At 46.7% G+C, this 23107-nt stretch overlaps 1 protein-coding gene across 10 annotated transcripts in view; it reads right to left on the bottom strand.

Annotated features, from left to right (window-relative positions):
• The window catches only part of Anks1b (ankyrin repeat and sterile alpha motif domain containing 1B), a 1085844-nt gene that overhangs the window by 4108 nt on the left and 1058629 nt on the right, over window positions 1-23107 (bottom strand). For 8 of the 10 annotated variants that reach the window (XM_085843084.1, XM_085843086.1, XM_085843085.1 and 5 more), the window contains 2 exons: window positions 20191-20328; window positions 2812-2979 (listed from right to left, as the gene is read on the bottom strand). In XM_085843084.1, the coding sequence (XP_085699210.1) occupies window positions 2812-2979; window positions 20191-20328 (306 nt within the window). Of the gene's footprint in view, window positions 1-2118; window positions 2198-2811; window positions 2980-20190; window positions 20329-23107 lie in introns of those variants that run through there. The other 2 variants (XM_085843087.1, XM_085843093.1) reach the window with 2 other exon arrangements.

The raw sequence follows: 23107 nt of genomic DNA, 5'->3' as shown, positions 1-23107 counted from the left end.
TTTTCTCCAAACCTGGGAAAGCTCTTGGTGGCTCAATGCAAGGCAGGCATGCAATAAATAATTGCCAATAAATGCTGTTCAGACAATGAGTGCTCGGCTTGGATAAGAAAGGTACTGGAGTGGACAAAAAGCAGGTACAGATTCCGGGGGGAGGGCAAAGTGGCCGAGAGGGATGTACCCCAGACAGAGGGAGGGAAGAGGCCAGCAAGGGCCTGTCAGGCTGCGCCTTGGTGGACTCTGTCCTGGGTTCAGATAAAGCCAAGCATGTCATTCCCCGGGCAGCAGCTAAGGTCTGAGCTCTGATGGGCCTCAGTTAAGCTCTTTCCCCAATGGCTTGCTCATCCTTTGGCCATCATCTACTTGGCTCTGTAAATGGGGCCAAGCAGTTTCTGGAAGGCCTGCTCAGAGTTCCTCTATCAGCTTTTTAACCTCCTGGAGGCTGCAGGGCCTGAGCCTATGTGCCTATCGGGCTGCCTTTTGCCATGGTTTCCCTTGTGCCTTCATAGGACAAGGGAAGAAGGGCTTTTAGAAAGAGCACTGTGTGTGTCCTAAGAGTAAGCCACCGGAGCTGAGGAGATGGGAATTCTGAAGCCTGGTGAGGGCCTGCATCCGGAGCCAGGTAGACTGGGTACTCTCCTGTTTCCCAGAGAGGGTGTCTAGATGAATATTCTAGGAGCCCTTATGGCATCAAAGTCTTAGTGCTCCTCTGGAAGGAGTCTGCGTGGACCGCAGTACAGCTGGAAGGACGTGCGTGCTGTGAACAGACTCATCCAGCCCACACGAGAAGGACTAGAGTAGTCTAAGCGACAATCCCCACAAACATGCTGTGCATTCCTGGACTCAGAAGCTTAATAATCGCACTCAGAGACACATTTGTTAAGTCCACCCTCACCACCTCGTGTCTCTGACCGCAGGTTTGTAGTGAGTGCTGCTATGGCCCTGGGGTGACAGCATGCCAGTGTATTTCATGGAATAGATATTTTTGTGCAGGAAGAGAGGCAACAGAAAGCTCAGTCAACACTACACGGAATGAAGAGGGCCTACAAGGTGACCAGGCATCTACCCTGGTTAGGAAAAGCTTCGTGCAGCTAAAACCTGAATGGTACCATGGGGCCGTGCAGAATTCAGGGGTCAGGGGAGGTGGAAGAGAGCAATCACAGGAGGCATAAAGTCTCCAGTGGGACTGAGCAGTGTACTCGAGGAGTGGAAGGCCTAGGCATCACCATGTGTGATCAGAGATTAGGTTTGGGTATTTTTAGGGTGCCATGGCTTTTGCTGTATGAAGAAAGGGAGTCACTGGGAAGGTGTGCACTGGCCTTGGATTAGGGGGGTGATGGAGGAAGTAGAGAGGAGTGGGCAGACTGGAGGTGTGTTTGAGGGGAGCAAAGATTGATCTATGCTCATGGGCTGGATGTGGAGGTACAAGTACAACAGCAATCAAGGTGACTTGGGGACTTTGGTGACAAGCAGCATGGTGAAGTGTTGTGTCATTTGCTGGGCTGGGAACAGAAGTGGGTAGAGAAGCAAGGATTTATAGTGGCTAAACTTGAAAGTGGAGATGCTTAGAAACAAACTGGACAGACATTTCTAGGGTTCTGGGGTGTGTCAAGGACTGGGGAATAGAGAGCAGGGGGCAGGGGCTGGGTAGGTGCTGAGGCAGGAGGGTCCAGGATAGGAGTGTAGCGTGGGGATTTGAGAGGTGCAGCAGCCGCTGATAATGACCAATCAGCGGAGGCCTTCTGGGATGCAGGAGGACACAATGGACTCTCAGGGACTCGGAGAGGCCGGATGCTGAGGGATCATCCCGTGGGTGGTGAGGTGACCAAGAGCAGAGACAGGAGAGGGGGAGGGGCCCCAAAGGTGTGATCCACAGAAGCCACATCATCCCGAGGAAGGAACCTCTCTTTGGAGGTTAAAAATGTCTATTTCCTCATGACACGGACGGAGGATGAGAGCTGATGGGAGGAGGAGGAGGAGGAGAAGGCAGCAGATGGAAAGATTGCGGGATGAGGGGGGGCAACGCATTCTGGGGGCCTGCCCGGTGCCAATCCCAGAGAGTCTAGGATGCGGGATGGTAGCTGGAACAGAGAGCAGATGGGAAGCTGGCTGGGAGCCTTCCAGCTTTGGGGTGTTGCTACTACCAGAGGCGGCCGCTTTGAAGTCATACCAGCCTGTTGGGACAGGATGTCTGCGGAGCCTGTGGGAGGGAGGGAAGGGAGGAAGTTCCTGGAGGGAGGCAGATGACAGGGAGGAGGGGGTACCACCTTCTAACAGTTACTAGGCTGTGGAGAGCTTCAGCTGTCCAGAGGGAAGGCACACAGGCTGTGGCTCAGGCATCTCGAGGCTGAGGATGCCGTGGTCTCCTGAAAGACACAAGCTGTGGTATCTAGCTTTGGCCAGGAGGGTACCAGGGTACCGTCACCTTGAGCCTCTGCACATCTCTCTGGAGGGCAGAGGCTTGCCCCCTGATTGAGTGGTAGGCGAGGCCTCAGAGAAGGCTGCCTCCACACTTTCCTAGGCCTTCTGGTGAGCTGGGTCAAAACCAGAAGCAGCAGCTAGCGATCTAAGCTCTCGCAAGGCTATTGCTAGAGGTGGCAGAGAAAAACGTGGTTTTCTCTGTTACCTTTGGGTTCTGGGGAAAGGATTCTTTGAGCCTGCAGGAATGATGGTCACATGCCAGCAGGAGACCACAGGAAAGGACAGGGGAGGGCAGGCTGGATTCTAAAGGCCTCCCCCTCACTGTACCAGGTCCTCTTTGAATCCCCCTTCCCTCTGGTTGCAGGCTTAACAATGTCTCTGTCTTGTACTTACCACTGACTTCCGAATGCTAACTCGGGGCTTTGGAATGGGTTTTGAGGGCTTGTTCTCAAAGCTTTCTGGGAGTGTGGAGGAATGGCCCCCTTTTCTTGCTTGTAGGGCTAGCTGGTAAGCGACCTCAAATGCCTGTCCCAGCGTCAGGATGATTTCATAGGCTAAATTCTGTAAGAGCAAACAGACAAGAAGAACATTTGCTAGAGGCACACAATGGGTCAGAGTGAGTGGATAGCCGAGGAGCAGTGTGGACCTTGAACTGCCCCATCGGCAGCTGCAGTGACTCAGGAGAAGTTTAGAACGAAGCACTCTGGATGCTAGTCACTGAGGTAGCATCCTTGGAGCCAGGCTGCCAGACCTTCACCGCCCCCCCCCATTAATTCCTTATAAGCAGAGCCCTCATGCAGCCCACCAGTCCCGGGTGCTCCTCCAGGTGCAGCTTGCTTGTGGGTGGCTTCTTTGCTCATGAGACTCGGATGGGGGGAAGGGGTTTGTAGCAGTGATCCCACACGCTCCATGGGAGGTGTTCTTGAGAACTTTGGGTCTTTTTTACCTCAAACATCTGTGATTCAGTGAATATATATGAAACACAATCAGAATCTAATTTAGGCCGGGGGGGTGGGGGGAGAGGCATTAGTCATGCTGGTGTGGCGTCTCACAGTTGCAGCAGTGAGCATGCATTGTTCAAATAGAGCTAATTATCCGTCTATTTCTTGAGGATTTTTTGCACTCCCCAAGGGTTCACGCTCTATATTTTATCATCAAATCACCAAGAGACGAGAGTTGTCAGGCCAGGATACCATACCAAACCTCTTTTGGGACGTACGTCCTCTGCACAGACCAGTTCTCCCAGGGTTGTTCCCGCCTTTCTTCACATACTTATTTTTTGACTTCAGCTGTCTCTCCCACATGCAGCTTCCCCTTCTCTTCTCCCACAGGGACAACATGACATTAGCCCACTGGAAGGTGGGATAGGAGCCACAACATCCTTATGCCAGAAAGCATCATAGAAGTGGGTGCCTACTGGTCTATCCAGAATGAGCCTGGGATTGAACCTGTGGCCTCATGCGTGCTTAGCAAATGCTCTACATTGAGCCACAGTCTCAGCCTGAGGATGCTCTCAGTGCTGCTACACAGGCTAAGAACAGCCACCGACTATGTCAAGTTTTTCATTCTGTGACCATTCCTACCATGTCTCTCTATGGTTTCTTTCAAAAATGCAGGTAGCACTCTGCTTCTGCTGAAAGTACACCATGTCTTCCTGTTCTTATTACCCCCCACTCCTTCCCAGCATGCTTTGAGAAATGTTAGGGACTCTGTTGCCCTGAGCACTCAGTGAGGATGGTCTACTTGAGGTGGACTCTTCCATGGGGAGGAGTCTCACCAAGTCTGGACCAACTGGACTTTATGTCAAAGTCCTATCAAGTGTCCTTGTCTCAGACTCAAGCCGGGCAATGTCTATGATCTAGAGAGCTGGTGGGACAGTCAATCTCTGTGCTCCTCTCAGACGGACATTCGATCCTATCATCCCGTCCCTTGCACAGCCAGGCCACGCACTTCCCTGCAGTGAACACTAAGCCATGTTTATTTCCACAGCTGAGTCAGACGAGTAAATTAACAACTCACCAACAAATGATAGTGGGGGAGCACTGGGAGGCAGCTCTGACCATCACTGTACAAAGAGGGCTGAGCCCTTTCCTCTGCCTACACTTTGCACGCGTCATTCATTGGCAGCTTTGCCTCAGGGCAGGAGGGGGCGGGGTGGGGGTGGGAGGTGGGGTCAGGATGGGGATGGGGCGGGGTCTGTGGAAGTCCAACGGGGCTTCTGACTTCCCTGGTGTCTGTTGTGAAGCTAACAGGCAGCCTCTGCACCAAGGAGCAGTGAGCTTAGGGTGCAGATTCCTTCAGCACTAGCCTCAGACAAATTTCCTAAGTGTGAGAGCTTTGTGAGACTACAGGGTCTTCACGTGGAGGTCAGAGCTGCTCCTCTGAGTGGCTGAGGCTTTCAAATGGTTACTATGGGTTACTCTGGGAAACTAAAAGTTTCTGTATGATACGAAGTTAGATGTTTTGTCCTCTTTTGAAATGAGTGACTGGTATTAGAAAAGTCCCCAAGGAAGAAAGGGAGACCAGACCACTCAGCCCCCAACTGGCTTTGAACTTGTGGCAGTCATCCTGCCTCAGCCTTCCCAGAGCTGGGATGACAGGTGTCTTGCTTCTCTCTTCTCTTCTCTCTGTCTCTGCCTCTGTCTCGCTCTCCCTTCCTCCCTCTCTCCCTCTTCTTTCCCCTTCCCCTTCTCTGAGACAGGGTTTCCTGTGTACACCCCCTACCTCCCCCCCCCCCCCGATGTTCTAGACCTAGGTCTGTAGACCAGGCTGACCTCAAACTCACAGAGATCTGCCTGCCTTTGCCTCCCAAGTGCTGGGATTAAAGGTGTGCACACTAGCACGTCGTTCTGTTTTTTTTTTTTTTTTTTTTTTTTTTTTTTTTTTTTTTTTTTTAAATTTTTAAAAACAGAATGCTTTAGAGTGTTTTTCTTTTCTTTTGTGATTTGGGAAGATCTGGATGTTGTTACCTTTCTGTCTTTTCTGTAGCCTTAATGTTTTAAACACGAATGCTGGATGGGAGGAAGGGAGTGGCTCCTGGGCACTGAGACCTGCAGTGAGGGCTGCACTGTTTGTCTCAGTGTACCAGGACCCAGCAGGGAACAGGTGCTGTCACAGAGGACCTGAGGGCATTCCATCAATCTTCCCTCCCTCCCTCTGTCCCTCCATCCCTCTCTTCCTTCTTGTTTTCTACCTCCTTCCTCCCTCTCTTCTCCTTCCTCCCTCTCTTCTCTTCTTCCTCCCTCCCTCCCTCCCTCCCTCCCTCCCTCCCTCCCTCCCTCCCTCCCTCCCTCCCTTCCTTCCTCTCTTTTTTTCCTCCAGGGATGGAACCCAGGGCCCTAAGCAGGCAGATGCTCCTACCGTGGAGCCACACCGTCACCCTGACCGAGCACACATGATCCAGTGTATTTGCTGCAGGGTCATTCTGCCTGCCTCTGCTGTTCTGTCACCCCCACTATGCACAATGCAAGGAGAATTGTTCTCCCCAGAGCTGGACACTGTAAGGCCAACATAGAAAACCATATTGTAGCAGGACTTAATTATACATTAAGTATATTCATTATATTAATACACTAATTACCATGAGTAATGTGAAGGCAATTTTACTGTTGTACAGATGGGAGGAGTCCCACAGCCTCTGCCTGGCCCTATTGTAGCACTTGCTCTGGGACTCAGTACTGTGTGACCACTCTGAGACCACTATTCTTAGAGATGATGCTGAGAGAGCCAGGTGGTGGTGCTGCCTACTAAGGACTGAGGCTGGACCAGTAACCTCACATTTCCCAGGCTAGCCCTTAGTTGTAGGCTTTACAGTACCATCCAGCACGAAGTACGTGGAGGAACCTCAAGGCCTAGGCAGACTATAAGCTGAGCATCTACAACTGTCCAAGCTGGCCCAAATAGAGACCCCAGATATGGTGGGCAAAGAGCAGAACCTCAGAATTATGGACTCCATAAACAGCAAAGGAAGGCTGGCTGAGCCCTCCCTGACTCAGGCAGTGTGTGAAGCAGAGCCCTCAGTCTCTGAGCTGTGGTGGACAGTCCTTGGTATGGGAGCCCAATCCTGAATTCACCCCCCCCCATCAGGGGCTACCATGAAGTTGAGGTCTGGGGTCTGACTCTGTCAAAGGTCACAGTTATTCCTTTCTATGTCTTGAACCTTGGAAGTCAGCATGGCCAGGCTCGTCTTGTGTTATTGCCACCTGTGGGCATAAACTGGAAGGTTTGTATTAGTTACCTCTGAACTCTAAAAATGCTATGCAGTTGTGACCTAGGCTCCTCCTGCATCTTTGTGGCTTAGGAGAAGACCGTCTCCTGGGACTAAGGACGTAGCTCAATGATAGAATGCTTAGCCAGCACTTTCAAGGCTTTAGGTTTAACCTCCAGGTTACCGGTCCACCATAAATCTCTAGGGACACATGACAAGTGGCTTTGAATGTTTTCTACATTACACAGTCCAGCGAAGGACAGTAACATGCATGTGTGTTGTGTATTTGGTGTGGTCATGGGGGTAATTATTGGAAGGTACTTACTCTGACCCTCAGTTTTCTTATCATGCATAGCTATCTATCTTAATGGGTCATTCTGAGACTCACTAACAATATTGAGCCCAACGGCAGTAAGATCCAACATGTATTGTTTACTGTGTACCACGTGGCATGAAAAGTGCTTTATCATTTAGGATAAAGGCAGGGAGTCCCAATTCCGTGGGGGATAAAAGTGGGATGCATATAAAAAAAAATCACACTTTCGCTTTCTTTTTCTCTTTCGTAAGGGCACCCATATGTAGATAAGAAACTTAAGGGGCCATCATAACTCAAGTATGAAGTCTAACCGGTACCCAGAAATGCAAATTTTTATTTCTCTTTTGCAAACTGGGGGTGTGGAGGTGACTGGTATTCACTGTGAGTTCTTCCAGGCAGCTTAACATCATTGGATGCTTACTGGGCTTGTGGTGGCCACGTCCCTGCTCCCTGGCCTGAGTCTAACCTGTAGTGTCCATAAACTGCTCATCCAATGACGGAGGGGCCAAAGGTCCCACCGAGCTTCTTTTCAGCAACAAAGGAGGATCACAGAGAAACAAAGAAATGTTTCTCCCTGCTGTCCTGCATCCCAGTACTGAGGCTGATCTGGCACATCCTTCCTTTTGATTGTAGGAAAACTGTAGCATAGACTGTAGGCAATCTCCCTCCACCCCAACTTTCCCAGAAAAAGTCCTGGTACCCAGGGAATGGAACATGTAAGAATACTCCACTTAGCTTGAAAATGTTAGGCTCAAGGGTTCGATGACATTGAGTCTAGGAGTATTCATTACAATGTATAAAAATTTCATGAACATCTCATATAGCACACAGTGCCATGTAGTGGAATACTGGGTAGCCTTTTAAGATGAAAACTGGGGATGGGGGCGCAGGGGTAGGAGCTGGAGAGATGGCTCAGCAGTTAAGAGCATGGGCTGCTCTTCCAGAGGTCCTGAGCTCAATTCTCAGAAACCACATGGTGGCTTACAGCCATCTGTAACGTAATCTGATACCCCCTTGTTTATGCAGGTGTACATGCAGATAGAGCATGCATATAACATAAAATAAACAAATAAATCTTTTTTTTAAAAAGATGACAACTGAATCACTGAAAAGAACAGGTGTGTAACAGCTGGGCCTCCTGGTGCACACCTGTAATCCCTGAGTATTCAGGAAACAGAGGCACGAAGGTCCCAAATTCTAGGACAGCCTGGGTTATATGGTGGGATCATGTCCTAAAGAGTATGTAGAAACATATGCATAGAAAACAGGTATATCTTGAAACATTAACACTAGCTATCATGGCTGTTAAGCTTGTCGAAGGCTCGCTCTCTCTCTCTCTCTCTCTCTCTCTCTCTCCCCCCCCCCTCTCCCTCCCTCCCTCCTCCTTCCCCATCCTCCTCTCCATCTGCAAATGCCAAGGATCATACTTGCACTGCCTTGCACCTGCTAGGCAGGTGTTCTATCACTGAGCTACACCCCCACGGTGGATGACTTTTCTTAAAACTTCCTTTTGTGTTCTGAACTTCATTTAAATGAAGATGAATAATTTTCCCAATTGTAACATTTTTCTATTTTGATGTTCAAACTCATCCTATTCATCCCTCATGCTTCCCCCTGGGGCTTAAGGCCTCCTCCTCCTCCTCCTTTGGCTGAGATCACTGGGAGTGATTTCCCAGCATGATCCAGGACTTGCATGCAGGTGTTCGTCTGGCTCAGCTCCATGGACCAGCAGGCTGGCCATCTCTTTGGTCATGAATCTTGCTTAGACGCTTTGGTTTTCGCATTGGATTTCAATTCTCACCTCTGCTCGGCTGAATTTGAAAATACCCAGTACTTACTGTAATCTGAAGCCTCCCAAGGCTCTCCTCCAAGTACAAAAATAAAGAGTCAAATCATCTATGGTCTAACTTCTGTCAAGCCCCACTGAGAAAATGTCGCTCTGTGGATTTTCACCTTGGACACTCTGTCTGTCCACTCTCATGGCCATGCAGGATTGGAGCATAACACCGACTCTGATCACCACGAACTCGGGCTGTACTGCATTGTCTATCCCCCAGCCCCATTATCATTATCATCTAGATCTACATCTATGTCTAAATCTTCTAAGCAACTGCCACAGAAGCGTACAGTGTCCCAGAGACTAGGCTCTGGACTAGCAGTTCTCAACCTGTGGGCTTTGGCCCCTTTGGGGATCCCATATTAGACGTCCTGCATATCAGATATTTATATTATGATTTATAACAGCAGTAAAATTAGAGTTATGAAGTAACAAAATAATTTTATGGTTGGGGGTCAGCACAACGTGAGGAGCTGTATCAAAGGGTTGCAGCATCAGGAAGGCTGGGAACCACTGCTCTGGACCGTCTGTGGACTCTGTAACCCTCACAATGTCTTACACAGCCTAAATTATCACCTCCTTTCCATCTGTGAGGAACTCAGGATCAGCAACACTGATAAGATTGGTCAGGTTTACACAGATCTACTGAGGGGCAACATCACATTCAAGTCAAGAGCGATTTCACATTTATTGCCCCCCTAAGATACCGTATTGTATAGATTGTATAGAACATCATTGTATAGATGCTCATGGAGAATGGGTGCACAATGTCACTCCATGGGGACCAGGGGGAAGGACATCCTTTCTGACTCACTGAGGATTTGATTTCTGTGGGGATGGTGTATACAGTGCTTTCAGAGAAATCCTGCCATTCACCTTGACCTCCACAAGTTCAGAGGCCTATTTGTTACTTGGTCTTGATAACCACACAGAGCTCTGTGCTGTCAACAGGCACTAGAACTTTGAGATTCTAGAACTCTGGTCTGGACTCTAGTCTGTATTTTCCCTAGTTCACATTTGTGTGTCCCCATACATTCAGGCCTATGTATCTATTAATGGTAGCACCCTGAATCTTGTATAGAATGCAGCAAGGCCGCATGACCATACAATCATTTCAACATTTATCAAAGGGGTTTAACTTTGCTTAACCCATTCCTGATAACACAATTATAAGAATGTGTTGGATTTGGCATCCAACATACCATTAGTTAAGTGTGACAAGAAGGGAAGTGAGCTGTGGTGGGAAGGGCCCCTAGGCATGCAGGGGAGCCATGCTTTAAGCGAAGATGATTCTGGTCTGTCCAGCTACACTTTCCATTAGGATTAGAAAACCAGAGGCCTCATTGCCATGACTGGGATCATGAAAAATGTGTTGGTTCCATAGCATTGGACGCTACAGCCCTAGACCTGGCTATTCCTTAACAGGTGTTTAGATCTGACATTCAGGACTGTGCCTTCACCTGGGAGGCAGGAACAAAGAATTGTTACTAATTAATTAATATTTAATTAATAAGACATTATTATTAGTTACTGCCCTGATTAGCCTCAGGTCAGCTGTCAGTGTGCTCCAATGGTGGACCATGCGCAAAGCCCTTAGATTTTCTGCATCTGCTACACACCGCAGGGATGACATCTTAATCATGCTCAGTAGTGTCGCTCAAGAGACAGACTGAGAAGAGGGTGTGAAGGCCCAGCGGTTAACAGCTCTTGTTGTTGCAAAGGACACAGGTTCGATTCCCTAGCACCCATGTGGAGGATCACTACCTTCTCAGTCACGAGGCATGTATGTGGTGCACAGACCTACATGTGGGCAAAACACTAGTGGACATAAAATAATAAAAATGAATCTAGAAGAAGAGGTAGAAGGAGAAGGGTGAGGAGGAGGAGTGGTTTTTTTGAGTTCCTTCCATCCTAGGAGCTCTAGGACTCTCTGAGGAGAAGCTGATGTCAGTCCTCCACCCAGTTAGTTAGCAATACAATCACTGAGTAAAAGACAAGAGGTCCCAGAAGGACGTGCACAATTGAAGACATGCTAAACAGGATCACATTATTCAAAGGCCAGTTGGAGGACTGCAACAACTCTCCAGTTAGTGCTTCAAGAGGCAATGACCAAGGGTTGTTGTCATCTTAGAAAATATTATTATTTCAGCTGTGCCTGGAGGCGCAGGCCTTCAATTCTAGATCATCAAAGAGGTTGAGGCAGAAGGAGTGCAACTTTAAGGCCTGCCTGGGCTATAGAATGAGTTCAATGCCAGTGTAGGCAACCAGTGAGGTCTCAATTTTAAGGTCTGAATTAATAAATAAAGAGTGCTGGGGTGCAGCTCAGTAATGGAGACCTTGCCTAATATGCTCGAGTCCCTAACATCAATTCCTAATACTGTGAAAAGCTTTTTGTTTTGTCATGGTTTGAATATGCTTGGCTGATGGAGTGGCACTATTAGGTGTGGCCTTGTTGGAGTAGGTGTGTCACTGTGGGCATAGGCTTTAAGACCCTCATCCTAGCTGCCTGGAAGTCAGTCTTTCACTAGCAGCCTTCAAATGAAGATGTAGAGCTCTCAGCTCTGCCTGCACCATGCCTGCCTGGATGCTGCCATGCTCTCGCCCTGATATTAATGGGCTGAACCTGTGGACCTATAAGCCAGCCCCAATTAAATGTTGTCCTTATGAGAGCTGCCTTGATCATGGTGTCTGTTCACCGCAGTCAAACCCTAACCAAGATGCATTTCAATAATCACCTCCTTAAAACCATTCCCAACGGCCAAGCATTTTACCCAGTCTGTATCCCTTTCTTGTCCGCTTTTTGTACTTGGTGAATTACTGTTCCTCTTTGGAGACACCGTCCAGACTCGAGCTCCTCAAGACTCTCTTCGAGTCTCCTTTCCTGTCCCCCCAGGCTAAGTTAAGGTCTCTTTCTTGTAGTCCCTCACCCCTTGGGCATAACTTTGCTCTTGTATGGCATTTGCTAGGATTTTCCCTGTGTAGCTCTGATTCCCTAGTTGACTGGGAGCCTTGAGGGGTGCTTGTCCCCTTCAACTTTGCAAGTCTAGGGGCTTAGTATATGGTTGGTACCTGACAGGTGATGGATTAAATGTAGAAGGAAGCTGTGGTAGGCCCCTAGGTTAAGGGCTCTGTACCTTAGGATCAAGATGGGTCACCCTGTCGTTTTATCTCTTTTCCCCACAGAAAGGCCTGATGGGAAAATGCTGAGCCAATGCCTCGGGATGGAGGAAAGGGTCTTCTGTCTGGGTTGTCAGTATGGCCTCCACACAGAAGCCATGCTTCTCTCTGTCTCCATTTTGTTTGAATTCTTGTGTTCTAAAAGCTGGGATAAGCTTCCTCTACAACTTGCTTCACCCACGTCCAGAGGCAAAAATAACTTGAGAATATTCTGGGCGTATTCACAGATTCTATTGACATCTCTTGAGCTTTACCTACAGCTAATTTTCCCAAGGACCTCCTAGGAACCACCCGAATAGTTTACAGAAATACACATTGCCTAATCATGACCTTCAGCATCTGGAAGCAGGACCTCCCCTGCCAAGATGTTTATCCGGACCAGAACTGACATACTGGCTGGCCAGCATGCAGATTCCTCCTCTGCAGCTGATTTATGCTAACCGAGAGAGGAGGGAGGTTACTTTTCCTAATTATAATAGGAGAACATGTAGACAAAGTCGGAGATACAGAGAACACAGAATAAAATTAACTTCACCTGTGAAACTCCACTGCTGGGCTATAGCTGCTGCTGCATTTTGCTGTGTTTTCTTCTTGTGTTTGTATACACATTCATGTACCTTATAAACTATGTGAATGTTTATTTACATATGCGAATTTAGATATCAAGTCTGGATAATATTTTATGTGCATTTTTATAAGTTGCTTTTCATGCTATATCATGAGCAGCTTTCACATGCCATTATACGTTCTTCAAAGACAATACTTTGGAAGGTGGCAGAGCAGCCCACTGCATCTATTAAGGTTTAATGTCATGCCTCACCCTGAGGATAGAAGGCTTGGCATGCTGGCCAAGACATGACTTGCTTCCTGGTAAAAGACCAGGTTTCCTTCCTTCCTTCCTTCCTTCCTTCCTTCCTTCCTTCCTTCCTTCCTTCCTTCCTTCCTTCCTTCCTTCCTTCCTTCCCGAGACAGGGTTTCTCTGTGTAGCCCTGGCTGTCCTGGAACTTACTCTGTAGATCAGGTTGGCCTTGAACTCAGAAATCCACCTGCCTCTGCCTCCCAAGTGCTGGGATTAAAGACATGCGCCACCACTGCCCGGCAAGACCAGGTTTTCTACGGAGACCTAATGGCATGGGGTCAGCTTGTGGATTTACCTTCTAAGGTTTCTGGCCAAGTATGGCCTCTCACACCCACCCTGTGGGGACAGGACCACTAGGAGAATGAAAGACCCCTGAGGGATTTGGCAAGAAAATGGGGGAGAGACTTTCCAGATTTTATCTTCATCATCTCCTTCAACAGCTGATGTGTGTAGTGGAAGCTACAGTAAACTCTTAACTGGCTCATGAAGCCTTGGAAATGGGACTTTCACCAAATTCAAGACAAACTTAAGAGGCTTGCTGTGGAAAGTCTTTCTCAAATGGATGTGCCCATTTCCTTGACTGAGTAAACTCAGTACTGCCATCCATCTGTATTTGGACTGAACTGAGGATGCTCAAGTGTCTTATGTAAAATGGGGTGGTATGTGTACATCACCTGTAAACACCTTCCTATATGTTCTATGCCACCTCGAGATGACTTGAAATACTAAGTAAATGTACATTCTATCCAAATGCCTGACTGCACGACACTGGCTAGGGGATAATGACAAGAACAATAAGCTGGTACATGTTGAGTATAGAGTCGATCCTTTTCAGAGCATTTTTGACTTGTGGCTGGTTAAATCCATGGATACAGAGCTGGAGGAATGGCAGGCTGCTTATTGCCGATGCCCGCCTAATGCCTCAGGCTCATCCTTCTGAACTGAATGAATGAGTCGTCATGCCTCCAAACTTACCACATGTTCTCACAAAGTAAATAGTCAGCTTCCAACCAAGTCCCCCTCCTCTGGGAGACCCCATCCTGCTGGGCACTGCGACAACCTCGTGACGACAGGGATATAATTTTAGTGTAACTACTTGTTCTAACCCAGCTAGATCTACAGTGCTTAGAGAGCGGGGACCTGTATGTGGCTCACGGCAGGCACACAATAAATACAGGTGTGCATTTGTACGATATTTTACTTTTTCTCTCACATGTGGGACAAAGGGACACTAAAGTATGCTGAAAACCAAAACCTGAGACATCAATCCTAACCGAGGGACTGATGGCAAGAATATCGTATCACAGCTGTCCCCCTTGCTCTCCTTAGCAGCTATGACTTAATGAAAACATACGTTGTAAAGTAGGTATGTGGTGCCTCATTGAATCCTGACATTAGTCTCAGGACACGGGCACTGCTACTCTCTCTGTTATAAACAAGGAAAACAAGGATCAGTGGTATTCTTGCTCAAATTATGAAGCTAGGGACCAACCTTGGACTCAAAACTATGCTGACTGCAAAGACCACACCCCTAAATGTGATCCAGGCTGACTGCAAAGACCACACCCCTAAATGTGATTGTTAGTTATTTTGGAAGGATGCCTAAATAGAATTAGCTATTAGTGATTCTGGATGGGCAGGAAAAACTGCATCTTGATGTCTTGGAATTGTATGGACTCTTCTCCTGTGTCTTCTTCCCAAACACTACATGGTGGGAAGCATTTACATAGCACTGACACTGTGTGCTGATATAAAGGGTGCATGATACTATATATGTAAATAGCATATGTAAGTACTATTTTGTTTTATGAGTGTCAGTGGCTTTGTGAACCCAACACAGGCTTTAGAACGAGCCTTTCTCAGGTATGGACGGATGACTGCACGAATATAAATGCCGTGAAGCAATCTGCAACAACAACAACAAAAAAATCCAAAATGCCTATTTTCTAACTGTCCGAATGTGAGATTAATTTAATATACCACCCATTACAAAAAGGACAGGAGAAAATCATATTAATCTCTGGGTATCCACCCACCGTTGGCTCATGGCTTGGTTGATTTTCAGGGGTGAATAAACGAACCACAGCAGTGCTAATCCAGCTGTGAGGTTTGGTTTGGTTTTGTTTTATGGGAAGCACCAGTGTGATAGGACTGCAGGGCTTGTAATGCCACTTTAAAAAAAATTCAATCAAGGACGTTTGCTATGTGTCTCAGCTTTTGGCCCAGTGTCAACTGGCCACATAGAACAGGGTCTCCTAAATGAAGGCGGTGACTCCACCCTGTCTGTGTAAGAGGAGCCAGAAGAAACATCACAGTGTCATCTTAGCAGCTGTCTGCCTGTTCATGTCTTTATCTATTGCCATTTATTTTCACAGCGTCAGAGTCAGGTAGACTCAAGTCGCTTTCCGTTAGAAGAAATGAGAAACAGAACAAGAAGAATGCCTCCATCCATAAATAATATTAGTTCTGTTGTCAGTGGTCAACTCACAAAGGATCAGGTTTTCTCTGTAGATTTCTCACTTTGTAGTGGCTGTGGAAGCTTCCCGCAGCCCCTTCCCCAGGAATCCTGACTCCATGGAGACCATCTCACACTCTAGGAAAGGGCTTAGGAAATGTAGTTTCATTAAATGGCTGGGAAAATCAGGAAGTGAATTTATCACGCTCCAAGTCACGTGCTGACACAGGTCCTCCTCATCTGCGGTGAGAGCGGAGGAAGTCCCCAGTGTTTGGCCTTACAACACAACCCTGGCCTTTTCTACACATCCCTGGTGCACCCGATTCCTGGTCACAGTCTGGATGACTGCAGTATGCTAGCTCCCCTTGGCATCTACTGATGGTGGAGTAGTATTGCACGCCGCTACACAGTCAGCTGACCGTGTTTTCTGAATACTGTTATTTATGTTCCTTTTGGTTTAGATCCGCTCAGGGTTCACATCTAGCCACAAAAATCTCAGGGAGGAGGGAGCTCTGTCTCCCACGTGGGCTGATTTCCAGCACCAGGGCTGCGACATTTCCTACATGTTCCCAAGCCAGTCTCAGCCCTACCACATTTTGAACATAGAAGAGCACAGAACTGCAGAATTACAAGAAAGTGAAGAATAATCATAAGTGAATATACCAGAGTATGCAAACATGTTCTTTATAGGGAACTAAGAATTAGCAAGGGTCTGTCTAGGTCAGTGGTTCTCAACCTTCCTAAAGCTGTGACCCTTTAATACAGTTCCTCATGTGGTGACTCCCAACCATAAAATTATTTTTGTTGCTACTTTATAATTGTAATTTTTTTTTGGTTTTTTTTTTTTTTTGGTTTTTTTGAGACAGGGTTTCTCTGTATAGCCCTGGCTGTCCTGGAACTCACTTTGTAGACCAGGCTGGCCTCGAACTCAGAAATCCACCTGCCTCTGCCTCCCGAGTGCTGGGATTAAAGGCGTGCGCCACCACACCCGGCTCCCTTCCCAGATTCTTAAAGCACATCTGATACGCCCCTAGGCCATGAATGTATCAACGTATTTCCAATCTAATCTACCCATACCAACTCACTACTGAGTGAACCAGAGACGGCAAGTCTCTACGTTCCCGTGGTTGTATGTATTGCCTATGCCCCGGAGCCTTCTCAGGAAGATGACCACGGTTTGGGGGTGGGGTGGGGTGGGGGGAGTTCATGGCCACAATCTCAGAATACCCTATCACTCATGGAGGTTATGAGGTAAGGAGTAAAGCTAAGCATATTCGTAAGTCTCAGACTTCTTCTCTTTCCTAGCATAACCCTTTCATAGCTCCTCCTTCCATGATGTCACTACTCAGCTAGAGCCTGGGAAACCCGATCTAGAGATTGAGACGTGTTCCAGGTCTAGTCAGTCAGTGAGACGAACAGAAATCAGATTCCACAATACTGAGGACACAGACTCTAAAACACAGGGTGGGCTTGGTGCTGCTGACCCACAGGAACAAACTAACTTAAAATGGCAAAGATTAATCAAAAATGACTAATCTTTGCTGCCAACAAAACTGAATTTAGAACCATGGAAGGAGATACATCTCGGTTTTGTCTATGAGGGTGCTTCTGGATAGCTTTAACTGAGGAGGGAACACTCACCCTGAACGTGGATCATACCATTTCATAGACTGGGGTCTCAGACAATATAAAAGAGAGAAAAGGGGGGTGGGGAAGGATGTCAGCTGAGAACAGCACCCACTTCTCTGTGTTTTTTTTTTTTTTTTTATGGCAGATGCAACGAGACCAGCATTTTTTGATGCCACCTTTTCTCTGCCATAACACACTGTGAGCAGAGGTGAACCCTTCATTCCCTAAACTGTTTATTTTAAAGCAACTGATCTATAACCCTCATTGGTTTTCCTCTATTCTTTTTATTTTCACATCCATGTCATTGAAAAGTGAGAATATTAAGGACAAATTTAGTGTTGATTTGGATAACAGAAAGAGGCTGGGCGATTACCCAACATAACACTCTCCAAACCACACGTGCCACAGAGGCGAAGTGCTCTCCGGAAGTAGCCTCCAGGACCAGGTGAGCCTGGGAGACAGCACACCCCACTCCTTCTTCCAACCTGCGTGCATCCTGTGCGCCACAGTGTCCCCTAGGACACAAACTGTATGCAATTCAGTCTGGTTTTTATAGGAAGGCTGTGTGCTCCCCTCTCAGGCCATGGCATTTCTATGGGAAACGTTCCAGTTCCATGGGAAATGTTCCAGTTCCTACACATCACTGAGGTCTTCTTGAAGGCAGAGAAAACCAGATGGTGTGTTATAACTCTAGGTAAAAGTGTGCTGCCCTTCAAGGGTCTGCAAGGTCAAAGAGCTGTAACCTTAAACTGGAAAACAAACCACCCATTGGGACTACTTAGAAGGCAATATATGCATGCAATATATGCACTTGCAGTGTTACATAGAATTTGTTACTTTCTTTTGTCATCCCGGGTAACCCAGGGGACTGCCTCAAGTGAATTGTAAAGCCTCAAGATCCCGACTGAAATATGGAATTGCCCTACATAAAGATACAAAGAAACCTTTTCTTCCAGGCGAGCAAAGCTGTTGTGTCTCAGAATTGCTCAGGGGTCCAGGTGGAGGCTGATGGCCTTCGTTACTATTTTCGAAGTCAGACAAACTGTGTTCCCTGAGAGGGGATTAAAAAGGCCGATTTGTGTAAAACGAAAAACCTTTGGAGCAGATTCAAGAACGCCCAGTTCTGGGTGTCTATGTTAAGTCAAACATCCGGATGAAAGAGAAAAAAACTCTGTAGCAGTTGGGCCACGTGCCCTCCAAATTTATCAAGACACATTGACCATAAAACTAAACAGTGATTATTCCCCGACCCCCACCTGTCCTGTTTCAGCGCCTCATTGTGGGGCATCAGGGGGTCAAATGTCCACAGGTGCTGGTTCAGGTTTGGCCTTTGGTAGTCTTGTGAAAGGAAATCATATAGAATCTTAATAATGCAACTCCTTTTTGAAAGGGATGCATCTCTTGGGGGAAAGGGTGGAGAAGCCTCGGACAGTAACACGAGGTGATGAAAGCAGCTGAGGCGCCCTGAGGTCTGGGGGGCTGGGATGCTCTGTCCAGTGTTTTCTACTTCAGTTTTTAATTTGTGTCTATTTTTCCAGAGGCAGAGGGGAAATACTGTATGATGAATACTCTCTGGAAAGCTGATCACATCATTTAGCAGAAAAAAAGCTGTTGGCTGATGTCAGTCAGCAGGGAGGAGGTTGGTGAGGAGCCAGCCAATGCCAAACTCCCTTATTTGTGAGGGGTTCTACACATACTCTTGCAATCCTGATGAAAAATCATGGGACATAAGTCCCTGTTCTCCATTTTATTCATCAGGAAACTGGGACTCCAGAAAGTCTAAGATTGGAGAACAGGGAGGTAGCTGGGCTGGGCTGTGAACCAGAATTTGCCTGTTCTTAGAGAAAGGTGTAACATGAAAACCAAACTCCTTGCAGAAAGAATGAAATCTGACTTTTTAAAAGAAGCAACCAAGTTTCCCAAGAATGGCTGGTGACACATACGTTCTCGACATCAACAATGCAACATGGCATGTCCTGCAAATCCCAGACGAAATGACTTTAATCAGCGCTTTAAGTCTGTGCAAACAATTGAATTTAGAGATGCTTAAGGCAGCCTCGGGGAGTTTTGCTTTGCAGTCCTGGCCACACACCCGTTTTGTATTATTCTCCTCGCCTCTCCTGAATCAGAGTAGGTATTTTAAAAGCCCACAAGTATCCTTTCCAATTTTCAATCATCAGGACCTACAGGACTGAGTGACACACAGCAAGATCTAAAGGTTATCAAGCGTAAGCCTGGCTGACACTCGCATGGTGCAAATTTGCGACATGGCTGGACTTGGTCTGTGGAATTTGTTAGAGCTGGAAGAAATGCCTTCTTGTACCCACTACACTGAATCACACTGGGTTTCCCAAAATGTGTTACACTGATTTTTGTTTAATTCTCCAAATTTGTTTATTTAAAAAAATCCAGTGAGCAGGGAAGAAAAATGAAATAAAGTAGCATTTCAAATTCTTCTGATTGTAAATTATTTGGGGCTTACAGTCACATCAGTTGTATCTGCTTAAACTGTGAAACAGCCAGGATTCTACCTCAGAGCTATAGTCGGGCAACTTGTGCCGTCTTGAGGGTGGGCCTATCTTAAGGGAGCATGTAGTGTTAAATTTTTGTTTTAATTTAATTTTGTTTTCACTTTTGGAGGCTGTTATAACCCAGTTTTCAGGCTTACTGACAAATACAGCTCTGTCACGACTCAAGGAAGTTGTTTTAAGACTTACTCTGACGTGAACATGCGGGTCAAACTTTGGGGCTCCCAATTGCTATTTGTACAGTATCTGATCTAACTACTAGTCAATCCAGAAAACTGAATATTAGAGAAGTAAATGTACTTATCACGTCTAATACTTAGAAATGGCCACAGGAGAAACATGCAGAGATAATGAAGGGGAGCAGGAGGCTGGAAGATCTTACTGTATTTTGGGCACCAGAAGAGGGAAGGGATTTCTCAGACTGGAAAAGGGGAAGCAGAGAGTTGAATCTCAACAGCTGAGAAATCAGGAGAGTATAGGTAGAGTTCCAACCTGAACGGGAGGCTGACCATATGGGAAACTCAAGCAAACTAAGTCTGCCAAAAGGATTTCTTCATGGCTTGATGGGTTGGATTGTGATGCCCTTGAAAATCCCATTTGGAGCTCTAATCTCTAGTACCTCGGGGTGTGATGGGATTGGTTGGTTAAAACTATGTAGACTGCAGTGTTTCATCATGGCAGACTAAGCAAACTGATCCATCCATCCATCCATCCATCCATCCATCCATCCATCCATCATCCATCCAAAAAGGATGGGAACTCACCACATCAAAGGCAGTAAACACGTGACAGTAGTGGTGGTTGGACTTCAAATCTTTTGTGATATAGGCAAATGTTGAGAGGTCTTCTGGGTCCTGGGCAGCACAGGAGATATTACGAATTTCATGTTCGGCGATTATATTCTAGAAGAAATGACACAAGGATCACTGTTTTCCATTGAGCACATTTTAGAATCAGGACAGGTAATCTGGGAACCAGTTGCTTTTCTTTTCTCTAGAAGGTTCTAGTCCATGAGCTGCCCATGGGTGAATGCACACCAGGTCTGGAAGGAATATTTTCATTTAATATTAATTAATAATAATAATTAATAACAACAACCTAAAATAGCCATATCCTGGATCAGTGGCTCTTGCCAGGTGCTGTGCATGGAAGCAGTCTGGATGACAGTAATTACCAAGCACTTTCCCCATTTCCGATTCCCACGTCCAGCTGTAGATGCACAGTCTTGCCTGTTGCTAAGCCTGTCTGGGAGCGATCACTTGTCACGTGTGAGGAGAGCTGAGATCAAAAGCATCTGTCCAGATCCTTCGAGGTTGTGTTTGTCACAGGGCCTTTGGCTGTGTTAAGAGAAGTGCTCCGACAGTAAGAGCGGGTTCGGAACAAAGCCCAGTGCTATCCTCTCTCCTCAAGGTTCTCAGGTGACTGAAGGCCAGGGAAACACTACAGTGGGACATTCAGCTTCAGGTGCCTTGCTGGATGCAAGGACCTATGGATAGGAGATTTCTATCCTCACTAGATCCACGACAGAATATTGGGGTGTGTGTGTGTGCGTGGGTGCATGTGTGTGCCTCATGCAGGGAAGGTGTCAAGCCGGGGGCTGAGGTCTGGGGTTCTTTGAAGAGCTGACAGTCTTTTGAGCTCACTGATTACAGTGAGCTTTTTGTCTCCCCCCTCTCTGTTTTAATGGAGCTGCATTTCTTGTGCCTTCTCCCTCCTAGCCTCTGAAAATAACTGGTGGGAGGAACAGTTTTGTGCCACTGTCCTGCAGCTTAACCAGAGAGCATCATCTTTGCTGCAGAACATGCTGGAAATCTCCTTTGGTACACAGATGTATTTAAAAAGCCCTGTTATAATACAATCTTTTTTTTTAAAAATCTTATAATTTCTCACATGTCTTTTGCAGTTGTCATAGATATAAACCTCCCAATGCTTCAGTTACCCTAATTACTTTTTAATTGAGTATCTTAAAGAACCCGTTGGCAATACAGTGTTCCGTGTCTACTCATCAATGCTTAAAAACACTTACAAAATGTCCTTCCCTGCCAGCACCCTTGGTGAGTACTTCATGTCCCTCACTCTACCAAGCTCTGTGGTTGGAAAGCAATTACAGGATTAGTACATAAAAGACAATTAAATGAAGACATTCTTCACCGTGGCCTTGAATGCCGACACCATGTGCAGCTGCTCTGTCAAAAATAACTCAAATTGAAATTGGAAACCATAAACAAGTAACATTCTACTGCCAGATAGCTTCAATATACTAAGTCACGGTTTTCTTCCTACACTCAGGTAGCATTTCTTTAAATGGAACATTACATTAGGAACTCGTGAGTCTTTAGAAGGAATTTTATGGTCTGTGTAGCCTTTGTAGGTGCTGTGTTACCAGGTGCAGGGAGTCTTGGCCATCATTGGGTTGTGGTTGTTGGACTCCAGAAATCTGGGCTGAGTGGCCCCACCTGTCAATCTAGTTAGTGATGGAATCTAGCTTCACTCAGGTTAGGCATTTCTGGGCATGCTTGTGGGGGATTATCTTGATTACTGTGCATTTGAAGAGGGAAGTCTTGCCCACTGTGGGCAGCACCAATCCATGGGCCCACTCCTAGACTAAATGAAAGGGAGAGATGGAGTTGGGCATAACACATGTTGCTCTCTGCTTCCTTACTGTATGCAATGTGACCAGCTGCCTCATGGGATCGTCCCTGTGACCTTCCTGCAATGGTTGATGGCAACCTGAACCTGAGCCGAGATAAAACCTCTCTCCATCTTGCTTTTCTCTTGCATTTTGTCAGAACACAGTGACAAGTAGATAAAACACCTACCCAGGAGCTACAACCAGCAGGTAAGTACTGGCTCTAGCTTGAAGCTGCCATTTGCAGTCTTGAAGACCTTTGCCCGCAGAAGGGGAATGCTACAAGTGCCCTATGGGGTTTGCTGCACTCAATCTCCTAGCTCTTGACAATTCATTTCTACAGTGTTGTGGTTCTGTGCAAAACCACAAAGCAGAGAGGTTGGCTCTCCAGTGCTCCATCCTCCTCTGTCCTCTGAACCCTCCTAGGATTTTTCTGGAGGTCTGTTACTTCTTGTCCCCAAGAGGCCAGGTCTAGCACGGAGAATGGAGCCCAGAGTATGCCTCACATTCTTGGCTAATGCTGTATCACTGAAGTCTGTCCCAGGCTCAGGGTTGGCTTTCCTGATTCTTTGAGGTATCTGTGATGCTTGTATCATACAAACATCCTCTTACCTCACTGCTGAAAATGTCTCAGCTAGGAGGAAAGTAATGCTATTAAGATAGTAGGCAGGAATATACTCACAGACCTTTGTGATAATATCCTTGGTAAAGCATGGTGAGGATTGGGATGACTGAGTGCCTCCCTCACTATCACCCACTTTTGAGGATGGAGAGGCCAGTTCTCTCTCTGTGACATGGATCCAAAGACTCTGCAGCTGCTCTATGACTGTATGGAGGCTGCATGGTCAACTCAATTCTTCTCTCTTTAGTCATAGATCAATTTCTGTCTACTCAATAAATTAAAAGTTATTATGAATGATGTTATCATGAAGTACTGTCTGTAGTTCCATGTAAGATCAGACTCTTGTCTGTTAGCTTTCATGTCTAAGAATGTTTGTTCTCAGGAAGGCAGAGCTTGCCAAAGGTTCATGAGAAGGGCTGGGAAGGGTCTC

This window comes from Mus caroli, unplaced genomic scaffold (assembly GCF_978045245.1).
Source record: "Mus caroli unplaced genomic scaffold, Mus_caroli_1 scaffold_9, whole genome shotgun sequence".
Lineage (NCBI taxonomy): Eukaryota > Metazoa > Chordata > Mammalia > Rodentia > Muridae > Mus > Mus caroli.
This window is presented reverse-complemented; position numbering and strand designations above follow the sequence as displayed.